General features: G+C 29.9%; 1 protein-coding gene across 1 annotated transcript in view; it reads right to left on the bottom strand.

Moving 5' to 3' along the window:
• Positions 1 to 23,940, bottom strand: part of LOC129962609 (collagen alpha-2(IV) chain-like) — a 90,779-nt gene that overhangs the window by 13,517 nt on the left and 53,322 nt on the right. Inside the window, exons 17-31 of the mRNA XM_056076431.1 lie at positions 23,477 to 23,770; positions 22,112 to 22,234; positions 20,120 to 20,298; positions 19,886 to 19,976; positions 18,875 to 18,990; positions 16,954 to 17,131; positions 15,685 to 15,876; positions 13,719 to 13,826; positions 13,220 to 13,333; positions 12,943 to 13,104; positions 11,548 to 11,718; positions 8,131 to 8,409; positions 4,739 to 4,914; positions 3,713 to 3,956; positions 2,147 to 2,254 (exon numbers count right to left, since the gene is read on the bottom strand). Coding sequence (XP_055932406.1) covers positions 2,147 to 2,254; positions 3,713 to 3,956; positions 4,739 to 4,914; positions 8,131 to 8,409; positions 11,548 to 11,718; positions 12,943 to 13,104; positions 13,220 to 13,333; positions 13,719 to 13,826; positions 15,685 to 15,876; positions 16,954 to 17,131; positions 18,875 to 18,990; positions 19,886 to 19,976; positions 20,120 to 20,298; positions 22,112 to 22,234; positions 23,477 to 23,770 — 2,535 coding nt within the window. The remainder of the gene's footprint in view (positions 1 to 2,146; positions 2,255 to 3,712; positions 3,957 to 4,738; positions 4,915 to 8,130; positions 8,410 to 11,547; positions 11,719 to 12,942; positions 13,105 to 13,219; positions 13,334 to 13,718; positions 13,827 to 15,684; positions 15,877 to 16,953; positions 17,132 to 18,874; positions 18,991 to 19,885; positions 19,977 to 20,119; positions 20,299 to 22,111; positions 22,235 to 23,476; positions 23,771 to 23,940) is intronic.

Genomic DNA, 23,940 nt, shown 5'->3' with positions numbered 1-23,940 from the left:
TGTATAAAGATACTACCCATAAGCAGTAGTAAAACCGAGAAACATTAGAACGTATTCTTAAATTTAAAATAGTATATATAGCATGTATTAAATGTAATTAAAATTGACAAATAAATCAATATGATAGAACTCAATCAAATTCCATGTACCTCGATTCAAAAAAATATATATCACGAAAAAAATCTTTATAGTATATTTGTGATTGGGCAGAGTTCGTTCTATATGTAAATTTTTCCTAACAGATCTTCAAGGAAATAATAAAAATGTCTTATACATTAACCTTTGGTGATTGTTCAAAAATTGCAGTTAATCATTAAGGAGAAGGATAATACTTATTGCTTATTGATACAGTGCATAGAATATCAACAAAAGTTTCACAAAAAATGATTTAAAATTGTAATAAATAATCCTTAAAACAAAATTAACTTAATCCTGATGTAATATATTGTTTCAGTCATTGTCCTAAAGCAAAATAGTGACACCAAGGACAACTACAGAACATATAAATGTTTAACAGCAGCCCAGTTATTATATCGCAATATGTGTGAAGTAATTCTAAACAATAACAAGTAATTTTTAATGCCACGATAATTGTTCATAGAATTTTGTAACGCTATAACATTCTCCTTGTTTATAGAATTTTGCAACGCTATAACATTCTCCTTGTTTATAGAATTTTGCAACGCTATAACATTCTCCTTGTTTATAGAATTTTGTAACGCTATAACATTCTTCCACGTATTGTTGGATTATATTTTATGCATGAATAGATCACAAGAAATAATTAGTAGTCTCAGCTTACAGATAAACTTCTAAAATTAATTTCAGTTGATTTTCGATATATATGTATTGCACTTAGATTGTTACGTAGATTATGTTTATAATACTGTGAGAAATCAGAAATTACAAATTTTTAAACTTAAAAGGCTTTAATGGAAACACATGAATTTCGAGAATAATTTAAATCAGTAATAACATTGCAAATATACGAATTAGAAACTTTAGAAAGTTTGACGATAGTAAAATTATTATCCTTTCCCCCTGTTACATATATTTATATGTAACATTAAATTATTCCTTAAAATTTAACTTAGAAATTTAGTTTTCAAAATCATTACAGATCCTGGTTTTATAAAAAGACAGAGCAAATTGTATTTTTAGATGGAAATAGAATAAAGAAATATATACTACTCATGAATTACGTATTCAATAGAAAATAAAAACAGAATTTAAAGCAATAGCTTCTATTCGTAATAAGCTACAGTCAGCAGGATCTTTTTATCCAATGTTCTAATAAAACTATGACTCAGATGCAGTGCCATTGATTTAAGAGTGCCTAAACATTTATTACAGAGATAATATTTTAATTTTGTATCAAAAATTTATTTATTAATTTTAAATATGTTAAAAGTAAATATTTGATAATAATTGTAGCTGGGCATTAAAATGATTTTATAACGTTGCATAAGCAAGTATACAAGTCTAAAAACATTTAAACAAAGGAAATCCATTAACATTTCGAATTTAATGATAACATAACACATACATTATGAAAATATCCATGCAGAACAAATGTTCAGAAAGTTTGTTATAATTATATTGATTCGATGAAAGATGGAGGGATTTGGTTTATAGGTTCTTATTTTGAAAGAGCTTAAGTTGGCTAAATTACCAGGTATTAATCAGTGCAACTGACTGTCCTTGCTTCTAAATTTTTCAATTATGTAAGCAATTTTGTTTGATCATAGGTGTTAAAGTTCTTAGTTCTACTATATCATCAAATTATTGGATGGAGCTGAAATTATTTAAGATGATCCTCATATTTAAGTCACGATAAAGTAGAAAAAACTCCTATAGCTTGAAATTTAATTAAAACAATAAAAAAACGCTTATTTCTCTTCTTGCTAATCATTTATAGAGATTTCTTATCATATATATTTACTAAATAACCACAATATCAAATTATGTTTAAACTTTATGGGCACCTTGTTGATTTTATGGAATATTCAAATTCAAATTTTTATTAATAAATCTTATGACATTCATAACAATTCAATAATTTTTAAAATTTCACTGTAGCATTTATGTTTCCGAGATCACATGAAGTCACATTGTGACGAAAATCACAGCATAAAATTCTGCATACCTGGAATGCCGGGCAGTCCATCGATTCCTCTATCTCCTTTTTCTCCTGGAAGTCCACGAGCACCTGGAAATCCTGGTTCCCCTTTGTCACCAGGAGGAGCTCTCAAGCCTGAAAGTTTTCAGGATAACTTTTATATAACAATGCTATTAAATTTTCGAATAAAATGAAAATGTTCTGACATTTCAATGTTCAAGCTTCAATTTAATTTCTAATGTAAAAAATTATATTTACCCAAGGTTTTCCATATATGCATCACTTATGATATTGTTTTTAGAAAATTCATTCCGAATAATTAATTAATTACATAATTACACATATTTGATTTGAAGTAAAACCTTAATAGTTAAAAACTCTGTCTTAAAATGTTCAATTTCAATTAAGAATTGGACCAATTTTGAAATATTATTTTGCTATTCCTTATATTAAATTTAAATTTGCATAAAAACTGAGAGTGGAAAAAATATATTTTTAAAAACCTTGAGGGGCTTATATTTCAATTATTTACTAAAACTTTCTGTGAATTTCTTTTACCTATATTTTAAACTGATATTCTATGGCAACTAGTGTGTTTATATAAATGGTGTTTATATAACTCCACTTTAATGCTTTTCAAGCAATGTTCTAAATACATTTCTGTGTTCATTTTTATTTGCATTATCGTGAAACGATTTATGAATTGATATTATGTGTTCGTTAAAATTGGCATATTTTCAATCAATTAATGTTATTTACGTATGCTCTAAAATCGCCTAACTGTTCTTTTCTATTTATATTTTGTGAATTGTTATTACGTTTTAGTCATTATAAAAATATATTTTTAATTAATTAATTTTGGAATCTATCTACTTTCTAGCCAAAAGAATTAAGAATTCTTGCCGTGCCTTATTTGCATGCTTGAATTATAGATTAAAAATTTTTACATTATTGTAATTATAAATCAAATGAATTACAAGTTAAACCATATTACGAATTGCTACTCTGTTTATTATACAAGCCAAATTAATTAAACTAAATCATGAATGTTACTATGTTTTACTTAATACATTTTAAATAATTTTGAAATAATCTTTTTAATGTTATGATCCATGTTTATCTGAGTTCCATCATAGGTTGTATGTGAATTTTCACCGCAGGTTTTCATTCACCTAACACTTTTCGGCAGATAAAGAAGACAAGGATTAAATAGACAGTACAAAATTATTTTTCAAGGCATTATAAAATCAAGAAATGGATATTCACTATATAGTAATATTTTTCCTGATGTTTCTTTACTTATTTAATATTAAATAACTTTAAGCATAAAATTCATTGTTATATGAATGGCTAAGCTTAATAATTCTTTACTACGAGAATGGCCTTGCTATAGATTTCTTTATCGCTGTCCAGAAACATTATGCAAATAAGCTAGTACCATGTCAAGTTTGCGAAATAGCAGTCATAGAGTAATTATTGATTTAACCAATATTTTTTTAAACACCAGTATAAATTAGAACTGTTGAATAAATGTGAAATTAGAACTGCTCTTTCTTTTCTCCCCGATATGGTAAATAAAAAAAAATTACTTACCGGGTGGTCCGGGTAAGCCTGCATTTCCTTTATCACCTGGTAAACCAGGTAATCCAGGTGGTCCCACTGATCCTTGCAAGCCAGCATCTCCTTTCAAACCTGGTAATCCAGGTAACCCTACACTTCCTATATCTCCTTTCTGTCCTGGGAACCCAGGAAATCCTGGCTCGCCTTTGAAACCAGGCAGTCCTGGGGGTCCATCGAAACCTGCCTGTCCAGGAGGTCCAGGTAATCCATCTAAGCCCTTCAGATAATTTTTAAATTAGTGGAGTAAAATAATCACAGATATTGTTATAAAATAATTAAATACTTGATATTATTTACTGTCCACATTTTAAGAAACTTTTTTTCCATATATTTCTCAATAAAAACAATTCTTTTCCATATTCGCCTCTTTTAAACATTAGATTTGACAAAAAATAGTAAGGAAATTTTAAAAACGTGAAAGGAGTTAGGTAAAGAAATTACGAAAAGGAGCAAACAAAGGGTTTTTTTATATATATCGGATTGGAACTGTGGATGAGAAATGAATATCTAAAACAAATCCAAGTAGAAAAAAATACTACGTTATGCCCGATCAGTCATTTCCATCGACTTCAATATCAACTCCAAAGCCGAATATTCATGGTATGAAGGTCATGCATTTGACGAGACCGAAAGAGTGTTGTGTAATATGACCTGCTAAAATCTGTCGGTTCCATTACAAGCAATCGGTATAGGCTACAAATGATTGATTTTGATTAATCTGTTCAATCATTTTGCTCCAAAATAAACGCAATTTTGATCACAAAAAATGAAACCAAGTAATTAATACTCCCAATTTTATTTCTTTTTTGCAGTTCATATAAATTTTGAACTTACTACTCTAGCTCTTTTTAGAATTTCAATTTGATATCCTTGCTAAAAGAAGATATTTTTTATGTTTTCTAATTTGATTGAAGATGGTAATTTATAACATTGCGTTCGAAAGAGTTAAAAAATTAAGATGCACGAAATGACTTATGGAAATACTTCTTTGAAACCTACTCTGTTTCCTTTTAATCCAGCGAATCCTGGTAAACCTTCCGATCCTTTTACACCTGGTAACCCTGGTAGACCTGGAGCACCTTCTGGTCCTCTTTCACCTGGCGGGCCTGGTGGTCCTGGAAGTCCTACTCCTGGAACACCATCATTGCCTTTCGGCCCCGGTAAGCCATCAAAGCCTGCAAAAAATCAAAACCATTGATTTAAAAAAAATCGTGATTTAAATTGTGTAATAATCTTCCAATTTATGAGAAAAAATCAAATAATTAAACTTTAATAGGTTTTTTTTTTTTTTTTTGTAAATACGAGGAATTTATGTGCAAAAGTAGTATTATCATTTTTTTTTAATTTGTGTCATTTGTGATTATGAATTAGCCATTCTTGTTCAATGCTTTAAACAACGTAATGGAATATGTGATTCTGAAAGTAATCATTTTAACGAAGCTTGAGTTCAAACTAATTGAACTGTGATAGTTTTCGAATAATCATCCAACAAATAAAATTTCTGTAATTGAAAATTAAAAGGAGAATAGTTCTTTTATTTTTATAGTTTATGCAAATATATTTTAATTGAAAAATTAAGAAAAATTAATTATTATTAACTATATAATTTAAAACCTAAATACATATACAAATTTAATTATGAATATTTCATGCAACTCAAATATTAGATAAGCTGTTTTTTTTAATGCCAATAAATGAACCAATAAACTTTACAAGAAGAAATCAAGAGAATTTTCTTATGTATTTATGCAATTTCATATTAATAACTAGAATGTATAAACGGTGTTTAACTATATTTTTAGAACAGCTATGATTAGGGATTGCAATATCGGAACAAAATTTCAATACCGGTATTCGGTATTTTTTAGATCTTAATACCGGTATTAGAAATTTCAGAAAAAGAAAGAAAACACAGGTATTTATTTGTGGGTTTTTTTTTTTTTTGCCAGTTTTATTTGAGAGGGTAAATATCACAAAAAAATTGTAATTTATAAATTATAACAGTATGTAAAGAATCACAAAAAAGTAAAGGAACATTTTATTTATTTAAATGTCAAAAGTATGAATATCACTATTCAGTCTGTGGTACTATTACTAATTTTTGAAATGTGATCTTAAAAAACATAATGCATTAATTGTACTGTCATTAAGCCTGAAAAGTAATTTTGTGCAAAAATTACCATCTGTCGAAAACGCTCTTTCGGCATCTACGATAGTTGGTGGTACTGTTAACAATGCGAGATATATTTTTTCCAAGTATTTACCTCTAAATTCCTCATCTTCAAATAAATCCATTTCTCGTCGGATGTTTTTGGATATAGCTGATTTCTGTATTGTATTTTGGTTCGTTGACATTTTTTTATTTATCGATAATTCTAATTTTCGTTCAAGAGACAATTCCTTTTCACTGTCGACATTAGTGTCATCATAATTTTCTATAACTGAACCGAATTCTTCTGAATGTGGATAGGTTTGTGGGTAAAAAATGTTAAGAAAATTTATTGTAAGCTTAATCAGATTTGAATTGGTTCTTTTCTTTTTTAAAATCATTATAATTATGTAAATACCATAAGACATTTTCTATTTCGGTATGCCTTTCTTATGTGCGATTTTTTCAATGTAATATATAACTCTTCAGATAGTGATGTGTGCTTTCTTTCAGTGACTGCAAGATGAAATTTATTGTTGCATTAGCTGTTAATAAATTAGAATCTCGCCGACATAATGCCTCAATAGTCAGTTTTATTGGAAGTAGAGCTGATGCAGTTCTGGATATTAAGTCGAATTCACTATCTGAAAAATTAATTTACAGGTTTAAGTTGCTTATTGGTTGGATTGGATTTCTCAGGTTTAAAAATCGTTCCATCATTAGGAGTAAACTGTTCCAACGTGTTTTAGAATCTAATATTAACGTATATTCCGTTTCATTTTCAGTTAGTATATATTTTAATAATATGTCATCTTTTATAGGGGAACGTTTAAATATCTTAACAATTTTTAGAACTTTATAAATTATAGGAAGCAATTCTTGATGGGTTAACATTTCATCCTCATTAGCAATATCTTCTTCAACAAATACATTGTCATTATCTTCATTGTCAATATCACTCTCATTCTTATTCTCTTCAAAGTTGGAATTCGAAGTTTCTATATCCATAGTATTTGGATTCTTCTGTTCTTTATTTTTTGGATATAATACATCTATTACTCCTAATTGAATTCCATGAGCATAGCACAATTGCTGATTTGCACCAATCAACTTTCCAACTTTTTTCATCACTGTTGCTCCTTCAGTCGTTATGGTTAAATATCTTCGTTCAGGGATAATCCATGTTTCGCTAATTTCGATTTAAGCAATTAATTAAGCCATTAATTAGCTTATTAATTTCGCCCGTTAGGGAAACATAAAAACAAAAACGTATACTATTTTGCTATGTTCGCGATACCTGAACATATAGTGGAGACCATTTTAAAAATTTCTAGTAAATACCGAAAAACCGGTATTTAAACTTGTGAATACCGGTATTAAAAAATTGTACAAATGGCTCAAAATACCGGTATTCGGTACCCCGGTATACCGGTATTGCAATCCCTAGTTATGATAATGATGATATTAAACTGTTTTTTAAGAATAATTATGTATCATTATATGGCTAGGATCGCATGCAAGATGCCTGACACCAAATGGCAAATTAATACTAATTTGGCATTTTCCATATGAATTTGCATTATATAATCAATTCATATTAAAGTTTTAGATAAAAAACAGATATAAACACATATGCGTTTTCGTATTGCTCTTACGTCGCATTTTTTTTGTAATTAAATGTGAACTAAGGAGAAAGAAAGTATTGTAATAATCGAAAATTTCGAATATGAGATTTTTAGATTTCCATGTCTTTAAAACACCGTTTCTGTAATTAAATCTATGTCTGTGAACATCACTAAAAATAGACTGATGTACTTAAATTTTGGTATTATGTATTTATACCAAATTAAAAATGTTTGTCAAATCTTGAACGGGAACCATCAATAAGAATCTTATTAGTCTATTCGTCTATACAAGTGCATGTGAAGACGGCATCACAAAAATGCAAAAAGAGAGCTAGATGGATTAATTTTAGTATTTGATTTTAACATCAAATATTTGAGAACCTTTTCGAAATTCTGGATCCAAATGATCGATAGGAAGAGATCTAACTTCGGTTCGATTTTCTTCAATGAATTTTGATTCTGAACTTAGAACGTGTAGTAAATGTTGTATAAAATAACATCATTCATATGAGAATATTGGCTGAAAACTATATATAGTTATCTTATACTATACATATCAGGATTTAAGGTGCTTTATTAGAAGTATTTTGGATCCTATAAATAAAAGAAATAAGCACCTGGTGTCCCAGGAGGTCCTGGTGGTCCTCTAACTCCTGGCAGCCCTGGTTCTCCTTTATCTCCTTTTGCAGCAATGCCACCAGGCTCTCCTTTTGGTCCAGGAAACCCTGGAAGACCTCTTAAACCCTTTTCACCTTCTGTTCCTTGCAGACCATCCTGCCCAGGAGAACCACCAAATCCTTTGTCTCCTTTTAGACCTGGAGGTCCAGGTAAACCATCTAATCCATCTCGTCCTGGCGATCCAGGCGGACCAGATATTCCACGTTCACCTTTTTCACCTAGATGATGTTTTATAGAAGTACTGATTAATACGGTTAAAAAATAGACTACATATGAAAAAATATTCAAGGTTGGTTGGTGGTTGGTTGGTTGGTTTTATTGGCGCAAGAGCCACTCTTGGTTATACTGCGCCAAACGTATGGTCGATAAACAAGATCGTGGTGTTAAAATATATGGTGATGTATGAAAGATGTTAAAATTCTAAAAACATTGAAACTTTTCATGATACAATTTACAATTGGTAAAATACAGTTAGTCATTTTTCCTCATTGCAAAACTGTAGATGCAAAATACGTCTAAAACATTAAATCTAAAACATCTAAAATTAGAGCAACAGATGTAAAGTAAATAGATTAAAGGTTTAAATATTGTATAAGTAAACAATGTAGAATTAAAAACACAAAATTATGTTACGCGATAAAAACCAAAAGAAAACTCATGGTAATAAATAACAATGTTAAAGATAAAAAAATTAAGCAAAATGCTAAATAATTTTAATATTTTTGTATTTTGTCGGAATAATATACTTTCTTTTAAATCTTTTGGGTTTGTAAGGAGGTGGAGATTCAAAGTGGAGGTGGTGATTCAAATATTCAAAGTGTAGCTTCTAAAAACTTAATACGCTGATCGAAATAATTGGGTGAACAGATTTTTCTAATTAAAATGTTTACTTTCAGTGTAAAATATTCTATAAAATATCACATTTAAAACCGTTTTTATGAATTAGCATAAGGGATGTCGAGAATTCACCTTATTTTATATCTAGAAAAGCACACACACACACACACACCTCCTTTATCTTTATTAATCTATTCCCCTTAAATATATTTTATACCTTTTAAAATAAGTAATTTATGTAAATCGAGGAACAATTTATCCTTTAATGAATATTTTATTTATTGCTATTATTCGGTTAACAATATTGCCGCATTGAAAAGAGGCAGTCGACTCTCCATGGCCAAATGGTCATAGTATTGGTCTCTTAATCAAGAGATCGTAAGTTCGAATCCTGCTAGAGACAATGCGATGCACAGTCTGTGTAAATATTTAATTCCTTGATTTTATGTTTTCCTTTATTTCATGTTCCAGAAGATTCTGGACGTTTACCAGACAAGTGTCCTGGACTTTTCTTACTGTCTCCAGAAAAGTATTCTGGAACTTTCCCTGCTAGTATAAAAGCAGAAGATCTGTCAGTCACTGTATTCTCAGTTCAGAGTTGAGTTAATAAATTGGTTTAGCTCTATTTCTTGTGTGTCTCATTGAGTTCCCCACTAAAGTACCTACGTGACAATATCAACCTGTTATATTTATGGTCCTATGTTTTTCTTTTGTCAGATTATTAACAATATTATAACACATTTAATGAAACATTACCTCCATGAAGTATAGGCATTTCATAACTTCGTAGGAAGTTTCAAAGTTTATGAAAATATTATGAAATAGAGCAATATTTTGCAATTTTATTAAATTCTATTAAATAAATACCCTTCAATCAATCTTCGTTTTAATAGTATTAACTAGCCGCTGTGTTTGCAACCGAGGTTGTGTTGATTTGTTCTATATGAACGGATTAAAAAAACAAAATGCATACAACTTTACGTCATAAAATTTTCAAATTCTTTAATTCAACACTTAAGAGTATTTCAAGATCTTAAACCTAAATTAGAATAATAATTAGATAATATCGGAATTGATTAATATTTTATATACATAACATTCTTTGTCACCCAGCAGGGCACATATATGTAAGGCTTGTTTAAAGTTCCCTTTTGAGTTTCTACGTTGATACAGATACAGAGTTTAGAAATTTTTTTAAAAAGAAAATCTAAAAGGTTGTTTGAGCTTAAATACTTAATACTTTCTATATTTAATACATGATGTAATAAAAATAGTAGTAAATAAAAAAGTAGATGTCTTAATATTAAATTCTTTTATAAATCCAATTCCAGTAATTAGAAAATTCAAACGCGCTCAAAGCAATATTTTTCATGGAGCAAGATACTATGTGCAATCAAATGAATGACATTGGAATGAAAATAATCATAACTTTTAAAATATTTTCGTTGTGTTAATTAATGTTAAAATTAATTAATGTGAAAATATTTTTAATTTTGGGGAGATTTTGTAATTTTCGCTCACATCCATTCTACTAGAAAATGGGTAATTTTGCATATTCATAACAGTTTGAATTTTGAGTCTAAACAATATGACGGTGATGATAACAGATGAAAAAAAAATCTTGCATTCTAGATACTATGAAGAAAAGAGTCATCAGAAGTAGAAGTAAATACCCGCTAGCAAGTTTAAAAATATATATATAATGTTGAATTTGGCCCAATTAAATAAATAATTTTTTAAAAAACTGATAAGTTTATCAAATAAAAACTTATTCATTCAGCCCATATTAAAACGATAGCCATGAAGATACATGATATGCTAAATAAGACATTAAAAGTTTTTAAGTGCTAGAATACGATATAAAATAGACCAAACTACTAAAGAAATTGCAACAATTATTTTAAAAGACTATTTAAAGGTAAATACATTCATCTGCATATTAGAAGTTACTAAGAAATAAAACCAAAGGTAAGAATGTTCGAGGAAAAAGTAATTTCAGCATTGATAAAACATGTGAAAATGTAATTAAACTGTAAAATACTCCTAATATTTCAACGGTGGGTGAGGGGGATGAAGGAATTGTAAGATTAAATTTTTTTAATTTATTAAAATTTTAGAATAAATCGTCCGAAAATGAAATTTATATCATGGAAAAGTTAATTAAAAAAATTTAGTATGGTACAAAAATAAATTTTGCGCAATGATATTTTCCAAAATTATAGCAGAAAAAGTAAAATAAATCTACCACCACCATTTTAATCACTCTAATATTTAAAATCACTCTACCATTTTCAATACGGCAGTTAATTCTTCAAGTTGTTAAGGAACATGTGTATAAAATTTTAATTGATTCCTTTATGCTTTTGTTGAGCACAATAGTCTTGGAAGTGAAATAACAAATAAGATGGAATAAATTTTGAAAGAAAATTTTTTTAAAATCCTGCTGTAGTAAAAACTTTGAAATTTAAGTGAGGATGAGAAGAAAAATCTCCAGAATTTATGATTCGAATATTACGTACCTGGTAATCCTGGGAAACCTTCTTTGCCATCTTTTCCTGCTTTGCCTGGTAAACCTGGTGCTCCGGCGAATCCTGGACGGCCTGGTGGTCCTGGAAATCCAGGAGTACCTTTTGGTCCAGGACGTCCAAAGGGTCCTGGTGGGCCTGATTCACCTGGGGCGCCTTTATCTCCTACACAAATTTTAATTCGCCATGTTACTTATATCACATTAGTATATGAAAATTATCTTACTATGGCAATTTGTAATATAATCTATTAAAATATATTTATTGTTTGGACATTAAAATTACATACGAAATTGGCTATGAGATAATGGATTGCTTTAATTGGCGCTTTTTAATCAGAAGTATTTAGATAAATGCCTCATAAGAGCCGCAGATGATGAATCAGTTCGCCTATATTAGCACGAACTGTTGGCGGAATAACTAATGTTATGACAGCTTCGTTCATGTATTGTTCTGTTTTGATGAGGGTTGATGAAGCAAGAGTTGATCTTCTAAAAGAACTGAGATGTACAAACCGATACATCCAAAGCACAAAATTCACACTCAGATTAGTGGAGGGAAAAGGTGCCATGGAACATGTGTACAAAAGATCTTTTTGTCTTCACCTCTATTGCCAAACCTAGTTTTTCTCTTTTTCCTTGCTACTATGAGGTTTTAAGACCAATTTATCAATGTATAATTAACCTTCAATGAGAAAAGAATCACAGTTTACATTTGCAATATTGTTATCAATATTGTTCAGTTCCAGATATCGATATAGTCAAGGATAATTTCGTTCTTATAAATCAACGAATCTGATCATTCAATTTAACCCTTTGCACTCACCACCATTCTCTCTGTCTTGAATGGTGACTCACACTCACAATTCAAGACGGTGCATCATTTTGCCGTTTTATTTTCTTTTTAATTTTTATTATTAAAAATGCTTACAGAGTTGTAAGAAGATGTAGATTACTTTTCGACGAAGAAATATATATATATATATATATATATATATATATATTTCAGAACGCTAAACAAGCTAGGTGTTGATGATGTCGTATCCGCGTTACCACGGAAAGGGGGTGCAGTAGCTTCTGAAGGTAAAGACCCCTGAGCACCAGAGGACAGAAATCTGACTTCTAGCTCATATGAATACGAACCTCACACACATTCGCTTGCACAACCCCTTTTTACAGGGAGGGGGGCACATTCGCACACCTCACAGATAGAACACAGATGAATAACCATGCCCGAACCGGGATTCGAACCCGGGATGTCCAGATCACGAGGAAGATGAACTACCCCTATGCAAGGACGCCGGCAAACAAGCTAGGTATTAAGGAGAATAACTAAAAAAAATCGAATTACTTTTCAGAAGGCAAAGGGTTAAAAGAACACCTCACATACCTTTTTGACCATCAAATCCGGGTGTTCCGGGAGGTCCTCTTGGTCCGGGTAAGCCTCCAAGTAATGATTCACCTTTGTCACCTTTAGGTCCAGAATATCCTGGAATTCCTGGGATACCTCTGTCTCCCTTCTCGCCTGGATATCCAGGGAAACCTTTTTCACCTGTTAGGAAATAAAATGCAAAATTTACAAAATAAAATCGAAGTCAAATTGTAACAAATTTTAAATTTCTTTGCAGCTTAAATATCTCGTTTGTTTGAATGCTTTTTCAACTTACCAGGAAGTCCAGGAAGACCTTCTACGCCGGGTTCGCCTTTTGCTCCTGGAAGTCCAGGAAGTCCTGGTGAACCTCTTCTGCCCTCTCCTGGAAGTCCTCTGTCACCTTTGTCACCTATTATCAAGCACAATTTTATATAGATTTTCTGCTGGTATGACATTATGAAATGAACAAATAAATAAAAATATTATCAAAATAATCAGTAATCTTTAAAATTCAGTAATCAAAAAAATCAGTAATCTTTAATTAATATTTTAATTAATATTAAAAATATTAATTAAAATAGCAAAGCAAAAAAATCCACAAAAAAATAAACAATTGATAATAAACTTTTTCTCAAATTCTGCGTACTGAAAAATTCATCAGTGTTCACTAATTAATATTACTGACAATATTACTTTATTTTAAGGGAAACAAAGAGTAACAAATCAAACTTTTCACTTCATAAGTTGTTCATTGAGATAAAATTAAAATTTATTAATACGAGTTTCCAACTTACCTTTGGGACCAGGAAATCCTGGTACACCGGGAAGTCCAACTCGTCCTGGATCTCCAGGAAATCCGGGCGGTCCTGGATTTCCCTTTTCTCCCCTCGGACCAGGTAATCCTGCAAAAACAACAAAAATTCAACTTTTAACTTAAAAATTCAGAATGAATCAAATTTTACAAATATTCATCCAAACCGGCACGATATGAGTTAATTTTTCTAAGAATGCGAGTTCATCAGTTATCATTACATTTTTAAATGGTCTGATAAAAGAAACTGCAGAGTGTTGTAAATATTTATTTTCAATGCATTGATGAAAAACTGTATGATATGATATTGGATCTTCTACAGTTTATCCAATCATTGATTTTATGATTGCAGCTGTAATTTTTCTATTTCAGAACAAAATTTCAGTGTCGATTTGTTAACTCGTTGAATTTTGATTTGTTATTTGTATTTGATTTGAGGCTGAATGATTGTCATTGCGGCAGTATACGAAAACTAGCTGAGGGGGCGTCATTTTGTACCGGAGTTTATGATTTCAACAAATGACCCATTAAAGATTTTAAGATGCAAACGAAATCAAAAGTTATACAGCGATTTTCTTTTTAATGATTTCAAAAAGGTCGTTAAGAAATTTGAAAGTTAATCATAGAAAACAATTAATTATTTAACAAATCAATTAATTAACGCCAATTAACTTTTTCAACAGAACATAGGATACGTAAGGGCGATACAGAGGGCTCATAGTGAGTTAAATAAGTAAAATAAAAAGATACGCGTTACAGTGTACAACACAAATTTAATGGAAAACAAACATACCATTTCACAACAACTCAATTGTAAGAATAATAATATCCAGAGTGCGTACTACTTCAGTCATTAAATTTTATGACAATTTTCTTTAAATATACTGTACAATACCCCGACCTGGCCAGAGGCCATGCGGGAAACCGAAGAGCAACCCCACCTAGCACGAAGGAGCAAACTACACTTGATGACATTTGATCCTTGCAAACAATAAAGAACCCTCTAGAGAAAACGCATATTGGAACAGAAAAAGTATATAAAAAAACATTACATTTTACATTACATATTAAGTTGTAAAGCATTAAAAATGCATAAAATACATTAAATGAGTATTACCTTTTTATCAGAGGTTTGTTGTTTATGCTGCATCTTACTTATCATTAATGTGTATGTCATCTCGCGTGCGGCTAACAATTTCAATTTTCATGCAACTGGGTAGTTGTGCTTTATTAATGCATTAAAGTTGTGGTGTACATTTCATATGATGTACCCCTTTCATTCAGTAAATTCGCTGACGACAAGCCTTCTATAGAACCATGCCTTGTATTTCTGATCTCATGTTCTGCTGCAAAACTGAACTTGATTTGTTACTGTCATATTCTTGCCATTCCTGTCATATTCTTTAAGGTTGTAACTTTGTTTGGAACATCATATATATGGGCTTTTATATCGTAATCCATGTTTTCCCAATTTGTGGGCTATTGAATTCTAGCCAACAGTCGAAATTGGGGAAAATGGCTAAATATACACAGTGACTTGAGACTGGAAATGTCAATTTTTTTATTCGAATATTGACTTTTCTATGAAGACAAACTGTCAGAAATCCTTTTGAGAATTTTTTTAATTAAATCTGGACTACTTGTTTTTAAATTTTCTTACATTGTAACAACTATGTTATAACAATATTTTTTTTAGCTTAGTAAATAATATGTACTTTTAATTCTTTAAATTTTGCTAAGTAATCGTTAAAAAGTACACGTACATTTAGAATACTTTGCCCTCCATTAATGCCATTCATCTTTCATGTGTCATTTTTTTAAGCTCATGTTATTTTGTATTAAATTTATAAGGGTTACTTTTGGATCTCATAATTGTTGTCATCTAATGTAAATAGTTATCCTATCTAACAAATATAATCGCAATAATTAACACAAAATATCATTCGTACCTCTAGCTCCCGGTATTCCAGGTTGGCCGTCAAATCCCCGTTCTCCTTTGGGCCCATCAAAGCCTGGTCTTCCATCCCTTCCAGCTTCTCCCGGTAAACCATCCAGACCGTCAAGACCTGGTTCCCCAATTGGTCCAGGAGGACCTGGTGGTCCTGGTTTCAGTTGTATCCAAGTTGGAGGAGGATCAGGAGCTAATTTGAAACAAAGTATTCCATTCAAACACATACCATATATCATAGTGTGACATTGTTTTTACAATATTATACAATATTTTCCAATAATTTATATATACTATCTCTTGAAAGTAATACAGTAATATACAATTCCTCTTTAAAGTGAATAATTTACTTAGTTTATATATCGCATGTTGTATAGCAATTTAAAATTTTATTCAATGTAATATACATTTTAGATACGATGAAGATGGATCAAGAGGTTTCTAAAACTAAGGATTAAGACAAAAAAAAACACCCAGAAATTAAACAGAGGGATTTGCAGCGGAATTTGAAATTCAAATTTAGGCTCAAATAGCAACTCATAAAACTAAGCTATTCATTTAAAAACAGAAATTTCCAAGAAACTTTTAAAAATTAAATATTTATTAAAAAAGACTATAAAAAATGTTATTTCCACAGAAAACATGAAAAAAAAACTGGATTTATTTTATTACAAAACTAGAGTTTTATTGCAATATAATAAACAGTTTTTTTGCAACAAGTAAAAAAATACTCCATTTTATTTTCAAAATTTTACAATGGGTAGAAATTTTTTATTATTCAATAAAGAATAGCTCCCATTTTTTTTTGTGCCTTCGTGTGAACATAAGATTATATGATCATGTCAGATGTGAAATATTCATTATTGATAACGAAATATTTAGTTAAAAAAATTTTCTCTCACACAGAGTTTTGGAAATTGAAATAGACAATAATGTTTTTCAAAGGAGTATCTTTAAGATGACCATGTTATATATATAATCATCAGTTGGACGCTATACATGGCCGCCAATTGATACATACATTATCATCACCCTCCACTGCAGTTAGAGATTTCAAAAGAAACCATAAGATTAAATCTGAGATAGTTTTAAAATCAATTATTTGAACAGACAATAAAATTCGAATAGAATTATAAAAAGATCACAAGTAAAAGTAAGAACATAAGTAATTATAAAAGACCATTCTTCAAAAATTTAACTCTTCTAAAGTTTGGGAGAATTTTGAAGATATTACAAAATATCTGTATATCAGAAATTTTTTCTTACTAACCTGGTTCGCCTTTAGGTCCTTGAAGCCCTGGTCTTCCTGGTGACCCTTCTTGTCCCTGATCACCTCTCTCACCCGGAGTGCCTGGTGGTCCATAGCCTCTATCTCCTTTTGGTCCTCTAAGACCTGAAGGTCCAGGAAGTCCTGGATTTCCAGGCATTCCCGGCAAGCCTATCACTCCCTAAAATTAAGGAACACAAAATTTCTTCATTTCCTGGATATATGAAAATACGGGGAAAAAAAAATCCATTTGACAACAAATCTCATTAAAGTATAGTATAAATCAAATCATTTTTCAGATTTAAATTTGTACTTCCAGATCGATAATAAGTCGAATCTATTTTCCCTAAATGGCAGTCAGTTCATTTTATATTAATATTAGACATTTATATGACATACACATAAAAAAACTCAAAACAAAAAAAGGTGCATATATATATATATATATATATATATATATATATATATATATATATATATATATATATATATATATATATATATATATATATTATCTTAGAATTATTAGTAGGTTACTTTTTCTTGTTTCAGCTCAAACTAGTTCATCACTGTTCAAACTACACGACAGTGATTTGGTAATGCGCGTGCTCTGGTTTTTATTGCTAATATGCATGCTCCTGTGTCTTTTGTACAGAGCATTTGCATTTATTACTTTTACAAGAATTACAATAGTTCCATTCATTTCACAAAGCATGGAAAATTGTTTATTTTTGCTTTAATAAAAAAATAGTGTTATTGGTGAACTAAGTAACATATGAACTCTAGTAATTATTTAGGGTATGGTCCAGCTTTTTAAGATTCTGTATAGGACTAGAAACTATGCTCTCATGTAATTCAAATACAAGGGTTCGTTTCCAAAATCATGGATTTTTGACATTTAGCCAATCATATCACCTTGTAATTAAACAAAGCTTCGTGTTATAATTTGGGGAATTTAAGTCATTGGAAAGACAATAAAATAACACAAATTTAAGTTAAAATACTGTTTAGGAAAAAAAATACAAATATTTCAAAGGCAATTCATTTATAATGAAACATATTGCCAGAATTGAAATGTAAAATAGTGTATGCAGATGTCAGAAAAATGTGCCTCATTTTATATTCCTTATGCTTTATTCCATAAATATGCCTTATTTTATTTATTCGCATTTTTGTCCATATTCCATATATCACGGCTCACAATGCAAAATTCATGCATTGAAATTCTATTTGATTAAAATTTATAATTAATACTCCATCATATCGCCAATGGATACCAAATTGCCAATGTCAACTTGATTTTTGCCATGCAGATTTTTTGAACAGTAAGAAAAAATATGCAGATTATTAATTAAGCATTGATGTTTATATAGAAAAGTTATTGAACAATATTTTGAGTATTAAACGCAAAAAATAAAAAAAAATTATATTTTCCGTCTCCTGTGAAGAATTTATAATCATAACAATAAAATTCATTTATAATTGACGTTTTAATGGCGTTGGTTTTCTTTAGCTTACATCTTATATATCACTTTTCATATCAAGTTATCTAAACCGTATGTATTCGTTAAACATCAAAATTTAAAAACCAAGCATTTCTCAATAAAATTTTGATTGCAAAATAAAAAAGACTTGCTCGTTAATAGAGAGTATTGTTAGCCTGGAATTTAAAAAGAAAATTCATTATTTAATTGGATCATGCCATTGGCAATAAAATGCTGAAATATAAGCTTAAAAATCAGTTTCATAAATTATGAATTGTTACTTCAAATCTTTAAAAAAGTTAACATAAATAATGTTATGAAGTAAATACAACTAATTTCAAAATAATGTATAAACACATTGAATCGTCATTTCCTATCATGGGTGTCTAGGAAATCGACGTTGAACATTTAATAAATTTAATCAGGGTATTATACATCACCTTTTCGCCTTTCGGCCCTGGTGGTCCATGAGGTCCTGGATATCCATCAGCTCCCTTTGGTCCTGGCAGTCCTGGTGCACCAGGTAACCCTGATAGACCTCTGTCTCCTTTATCTCCTACAAGCAGAAATTAAATATTTAATAAAATTCCTTTCACATTTAACAGATACTCAAGACAAGACAAGTTTATCTTAGCACTAAAACGTGATTTGGACGTCCTTATTCTGATAAGGAATATATGACTTAAATATTTTATTATAAGATTAAACAAATATTTTTTTTAACCTTTCAGCTAAATGCTGAAATTCGAAAAAAAAAAATCTTATTTGAATTTTAAAAATTGGATCAGATTATTTTTAAGGTTTTTTTAAACATTTATTATTATCATATTATTTATTTTCTTCACTCAAAGTATATATATATATATATATATATATATATATATATATATATATATATATATATATATATATATATATATAACTGTTTCATAAAACGAAATTGAAAAACAAAAAAAAAATATATCATTCTGGAATAAAAAGTACAGCTAATACAATATAATAATAAATCAAATTACATCGTGTAAAAATATAATTCTTACGATACAAATGCGTTACATAGAAGTTTATATTAAAGAAATATACAGCAAAAAACATTTTATAAAAAAATGGAAAATATTGCGATCCATTGCATTTATTTCATCGCAGTAAAATCTTGTTTATATACATGCTTCTGTTTTTCCTAGTACGGTGTATAAGAAAAATGCTACTTGAAATTGGACACAATTCATACATTTCACCATTAAAAAATTAATTTTGATTTTTAAACACTAAATATTATTACAAAATCATTCTCAATCACTATCTTTTTTCGTTTTTGTTATTTTTACTATAAAAAAACTCTCCGTGAAGTTCGAAATGCACATGAAAATATGCACTTTTAATATGCAAAGAAGAAAGACATCATTATTATTGAATTAAATAATATTATAAAAAACAGTTTCATATCATACCTGGTATTCCAACAACCAGTTCTTGTCTTACATAAGCATCACGACCTTTATCTCCTTTTTCTCCAGGTCGACCTGGGATTCCAGGAACTCCCTTAAAAATAAAATAACTTTAAGTCATTTGACTTTTTTTACAAAATATAATATATAATGAAAAGGTTATAAAAATATTGCAATACAAAAGGTGGTTCGACGTTTTCCAATAATAAATCGATAAGGTGAAGAAATGTTTCTTACTTCCTTCCCTGGTGGACCAGAGAATCCCGGTAAGCCGTCGTCCCCATTGTCACCTGGTAACCCTGATGTTCCTGGGGGTCCTCGCTCTCCTTGCGGTCCTGGAACTCCATCGAACCCTCTTTCTCCTTTTTCTCCTTTAGCACCAGCGTAGCACTGCGAGCAACTTCCACCGGAATCACCTGCAATGATTTTGAAACTGTGAAGCAAATCGCACACTAAACATATAAATATCATCAACAACATTCATATCATAGAGCGGTTTCAAATAAAATGCAAATCTTCGAATAAAGTGCAGATGAAATTTAATAAACATGTATCATTCCATCGGAGCGATACTTATGTTGCACAAGCAATTTTTATCCCTTTCTAGTTAGGTTAATAAATTGGTTGTTTCATAATCATTCCATTTCCATTATATAGTTTATAACAGAGATTTAATCATTTAGTATATAGTTTTATTCTCTTGATCAATTCCACTGTAAAATAAGAAATTTCTCTTCTACGTAATTATACGTTATTATAAGTAATATTCTACTAAATCTTTTATTTCCTCTATTTATGCAATATTAGAAAACTAATATTTTACTGGATCATTAGAATTTTCTCCTCTGAAAATAGATTAATGCAACAGATGTACCATTAAACCGTAAGGAATTGCTTTCTAATAATATTACCGCATATAAATGAAATAAGAAATTTTCCTCAATTGCACCAGCCATTCCAGACAGTATAGTTGTTGTTTCGCAAAACTATTAGGGATTTGTTTTTTCTTCAATATGCCATTTTATGATAAACTACGGTTTAAATACTAAACTATAAGATACAATTCCTTTTGCTTACGGGTTAACTACAGCTGATACTCCACTAAACCATTAGTATATTTTCACTAAAAACGAATTAAAGCAACTGATGTTGTACTAAATCAACAGAATTTAATCCCGTTACGTATACGAATAAATACAGGATATTTACTATTAAATCATTACGATTTTTTTCTTCTGAATATGATATAATATAACTGCATATGATACAAAAGCACTGGGGGGGGGGGTCCAATTGCTTTAGGAGAACTAATGAAGATAGGAATTTATTCTCCCCTTATAACTCAAAAGTTTTTCTTCTAATACTTATAATTTCATTCTTATTTTCCTATTTTATTAGGAAGGCAAAAGTAAAAATAAGGTGGCTAAAGTCAACAAGATAGTCTTGAAAGGAGAGGGAAAATAATGATTTCGTTTTACACCAATTGTATAAGCTTGAACGGATTAAATACGCCAACAGAGATATTTTTTACGTTAAAAAAAACTGGTCCGGAATTTGTGCTTGAAAAAAATTTACTAGACCTCATCTCTATGAAAAAAAATTCTACTAGTACAGAAATTGAGTGGGAAAAAAGCTATGTTACTTTGGCATTCGTGTTTGCGTTGTTTGAAGAAAATATGCATTATGTAATGCAGAATTTATGTATTTAAAGTGAAAAGAATATATTATATAATAAACACCTTAAAATTGTGGAAAATATTTTATTACAAATGAATTTAAATAATAATATTGCAGTACGAAAATTAGGGATGATATAAAAATCACTTTAAAGTATAAACAATTACACAAATAAGTAAAAAGGGCTTCTAAACAGATTTTCATATTTAGATGTATCATTGCATTTGTGTAGCACATATATTTGTAATTCAATCTTGCGTTAAAATCAGTTAATGTAGTGAAAATTGCATATAAGTTAACAATAATAGATAAAAATATACTTACAGCTTTATTAAAGAAAAGTTTTTGTAGAGATGCCAGGCATCCATTATTTCCAGATGTTTGCTTTTAAGAAATTTTACCCGCATATTATGTAAGTAAGTTATGCTTAAAATTTGTCCGTTTAATTGATAATGTCAAATTTTCTATGCATATTTTCAACGATACATTTATCAGAAAAATTCTGAATGATTAAATATTATATATACTCTTTCAATAAACATGGTTACTTACCTTTAGGACCTGGTAGTCCAGTTTCACCAGAACGACCTGGTGCTCCTGGAAAGCCTTTGTCGCCTGGAAAACCTGGTACGCCTGGTGGACCTGGTATACCATCTAAGCTGTCACCAGGAGTGCCTAAAAAATGCATTCAATTTACCGTACATGCATTTAGTTCCAATTATATAGATCAAATTTTAGTCAAAATTTTCATTATTATTATTTTGAGAAAGATTCGAAATTTTTATGAATTTGAAACAGTATTTTTTTAATACTTGTATTGGCGATGATCTTGCAAAGACGTAAATAAAATTTTGCTAGATTTAAAGGATATCAAAATAAACGTGATATTTTTCATCCCAGGAATCTTAATAATTCAACTATTAAAATATTTGTTTAAAAATTATCTTTTGTATTTTATCTAAATTTTGTTCTGAAACTTTTATTGGCTTTCACTCTGTAAAAAAATCTGCCTCAACACTGAAAGCAATAATAATAAATTAGTATTAGTCAAGAATGATTTGTCTTCTAACTTATTTTATCGATCAGGTCTGAATTATCCAGAAAACTTAGTTATGACAATGCTAATAATGAATTTTTAATAAAGCATACCATATATGGAAATGAAAAGAAATCCACACATTGAACATTATTCTAAAAATTCTCAAAATATGCCATATTTATTAAATTTACTAAGCAATTGTTTTTTTTATTTGATTTATTCGCGATTATTTGATCGATTAAATGTCATACTTAGTAAAAATAATGTAATTATTTTTATCGTTCTCATTTGTTCCTTAATGAGCTAACCTGCGCAATACAAAATATATCGAAAATTATTATTTTCATGCCCTGCAAATCATCTTTGCACCAGATTGCGCTTTAGTTTGAGTCGGAGCGTTCGACCTCCGCCTCAGCCTTCTTTTTTCAGTTAAGTATCGTTAACTAAGCCACGCAATGCCTCAATTTATTAGCTTACTGTTAGGAAATAAGAGTCTTCTCAAAAGAAGAGGTAACTGGTGGAATATGAGTGATTAAGACTAGTGGAAATAAGACTCTTGTTTTAGGAAATAATGTAAGGAGAAAAAATTATTAGGGTATTGTACTGCAACTTCTAAATGCAAAGTTTTTAAGGAGCAAAGCTACATACTTTCCTGTAGTTACAAATGGACAAATATGAATTGGATAAGTGATTGCTTATACATTCTAATAAAGAGTCCAATTATAAAAACAGAGAAAATTAGCGAAGATTTTGATTTCAATTGTGGTTATTACATTCGAAGATATAACTTAGAGCTTTTAATGCAAAATATTTAAAAATTTATAACTTTCAATTAAGATTATATTTATATCTCCGCATTGGTTTCTTGCATTAACTACCTCTATCTCCTTTCAATCCTCTATCGCCTTTCTCTCCAGGAAGGCCATCCAATCCAGGGCTTCCGTCTAAACCGTCCGGTCCGGCAATGGGGATTCCAGGAGTTCCTTTCTCTCCAGGTTCTCCCTTGCTTCCAGGCATTCCGGGAAGTCCTGACAATCCGGCACCTCCAGGAAAGCCAGGAACTCCGATGTCACCTTTATCGCCCTTCGGACCAGGAGGTCCTTCTCTGCCAGGAAGACCTGGACTTCCTGATTCCCCAGGTGTACCGGGGAAACCTCTGGGACCAATGCTACCTAAGAATGAAAACGAAGAAAATCATTTATAACTTCGTATTGTTGGTAAAGAATTGTTCTTTAAATTTTCTTGTATTCGAATATATTTAGATTAAGTAAACAATTGCTGCACGTTCATAACGCCATTTACGCAAAAAAAAAAGAAAAAAAAAAAAAGAATGTTAACTTAA

This window comes from Argiope bruennichi, chromosome 3 (genome assembly GCF_947563725.1).
Source record: "Argiope bruennichi chromosome 3, qqArgBrue1.1, whole genome shotgun sequence".
Taxonomy (NCBI): Eukaryota; Metazoa; Arthropoda; class Arachnida; order Araneae; family Araneidae; genus Argiope; species Argiope bruennichi.
The sequence above is the reverse complement of the archived record's forward strand: the minus strand, read 5'-3'. Positions and strand labels throughout refer to the sequence as shown.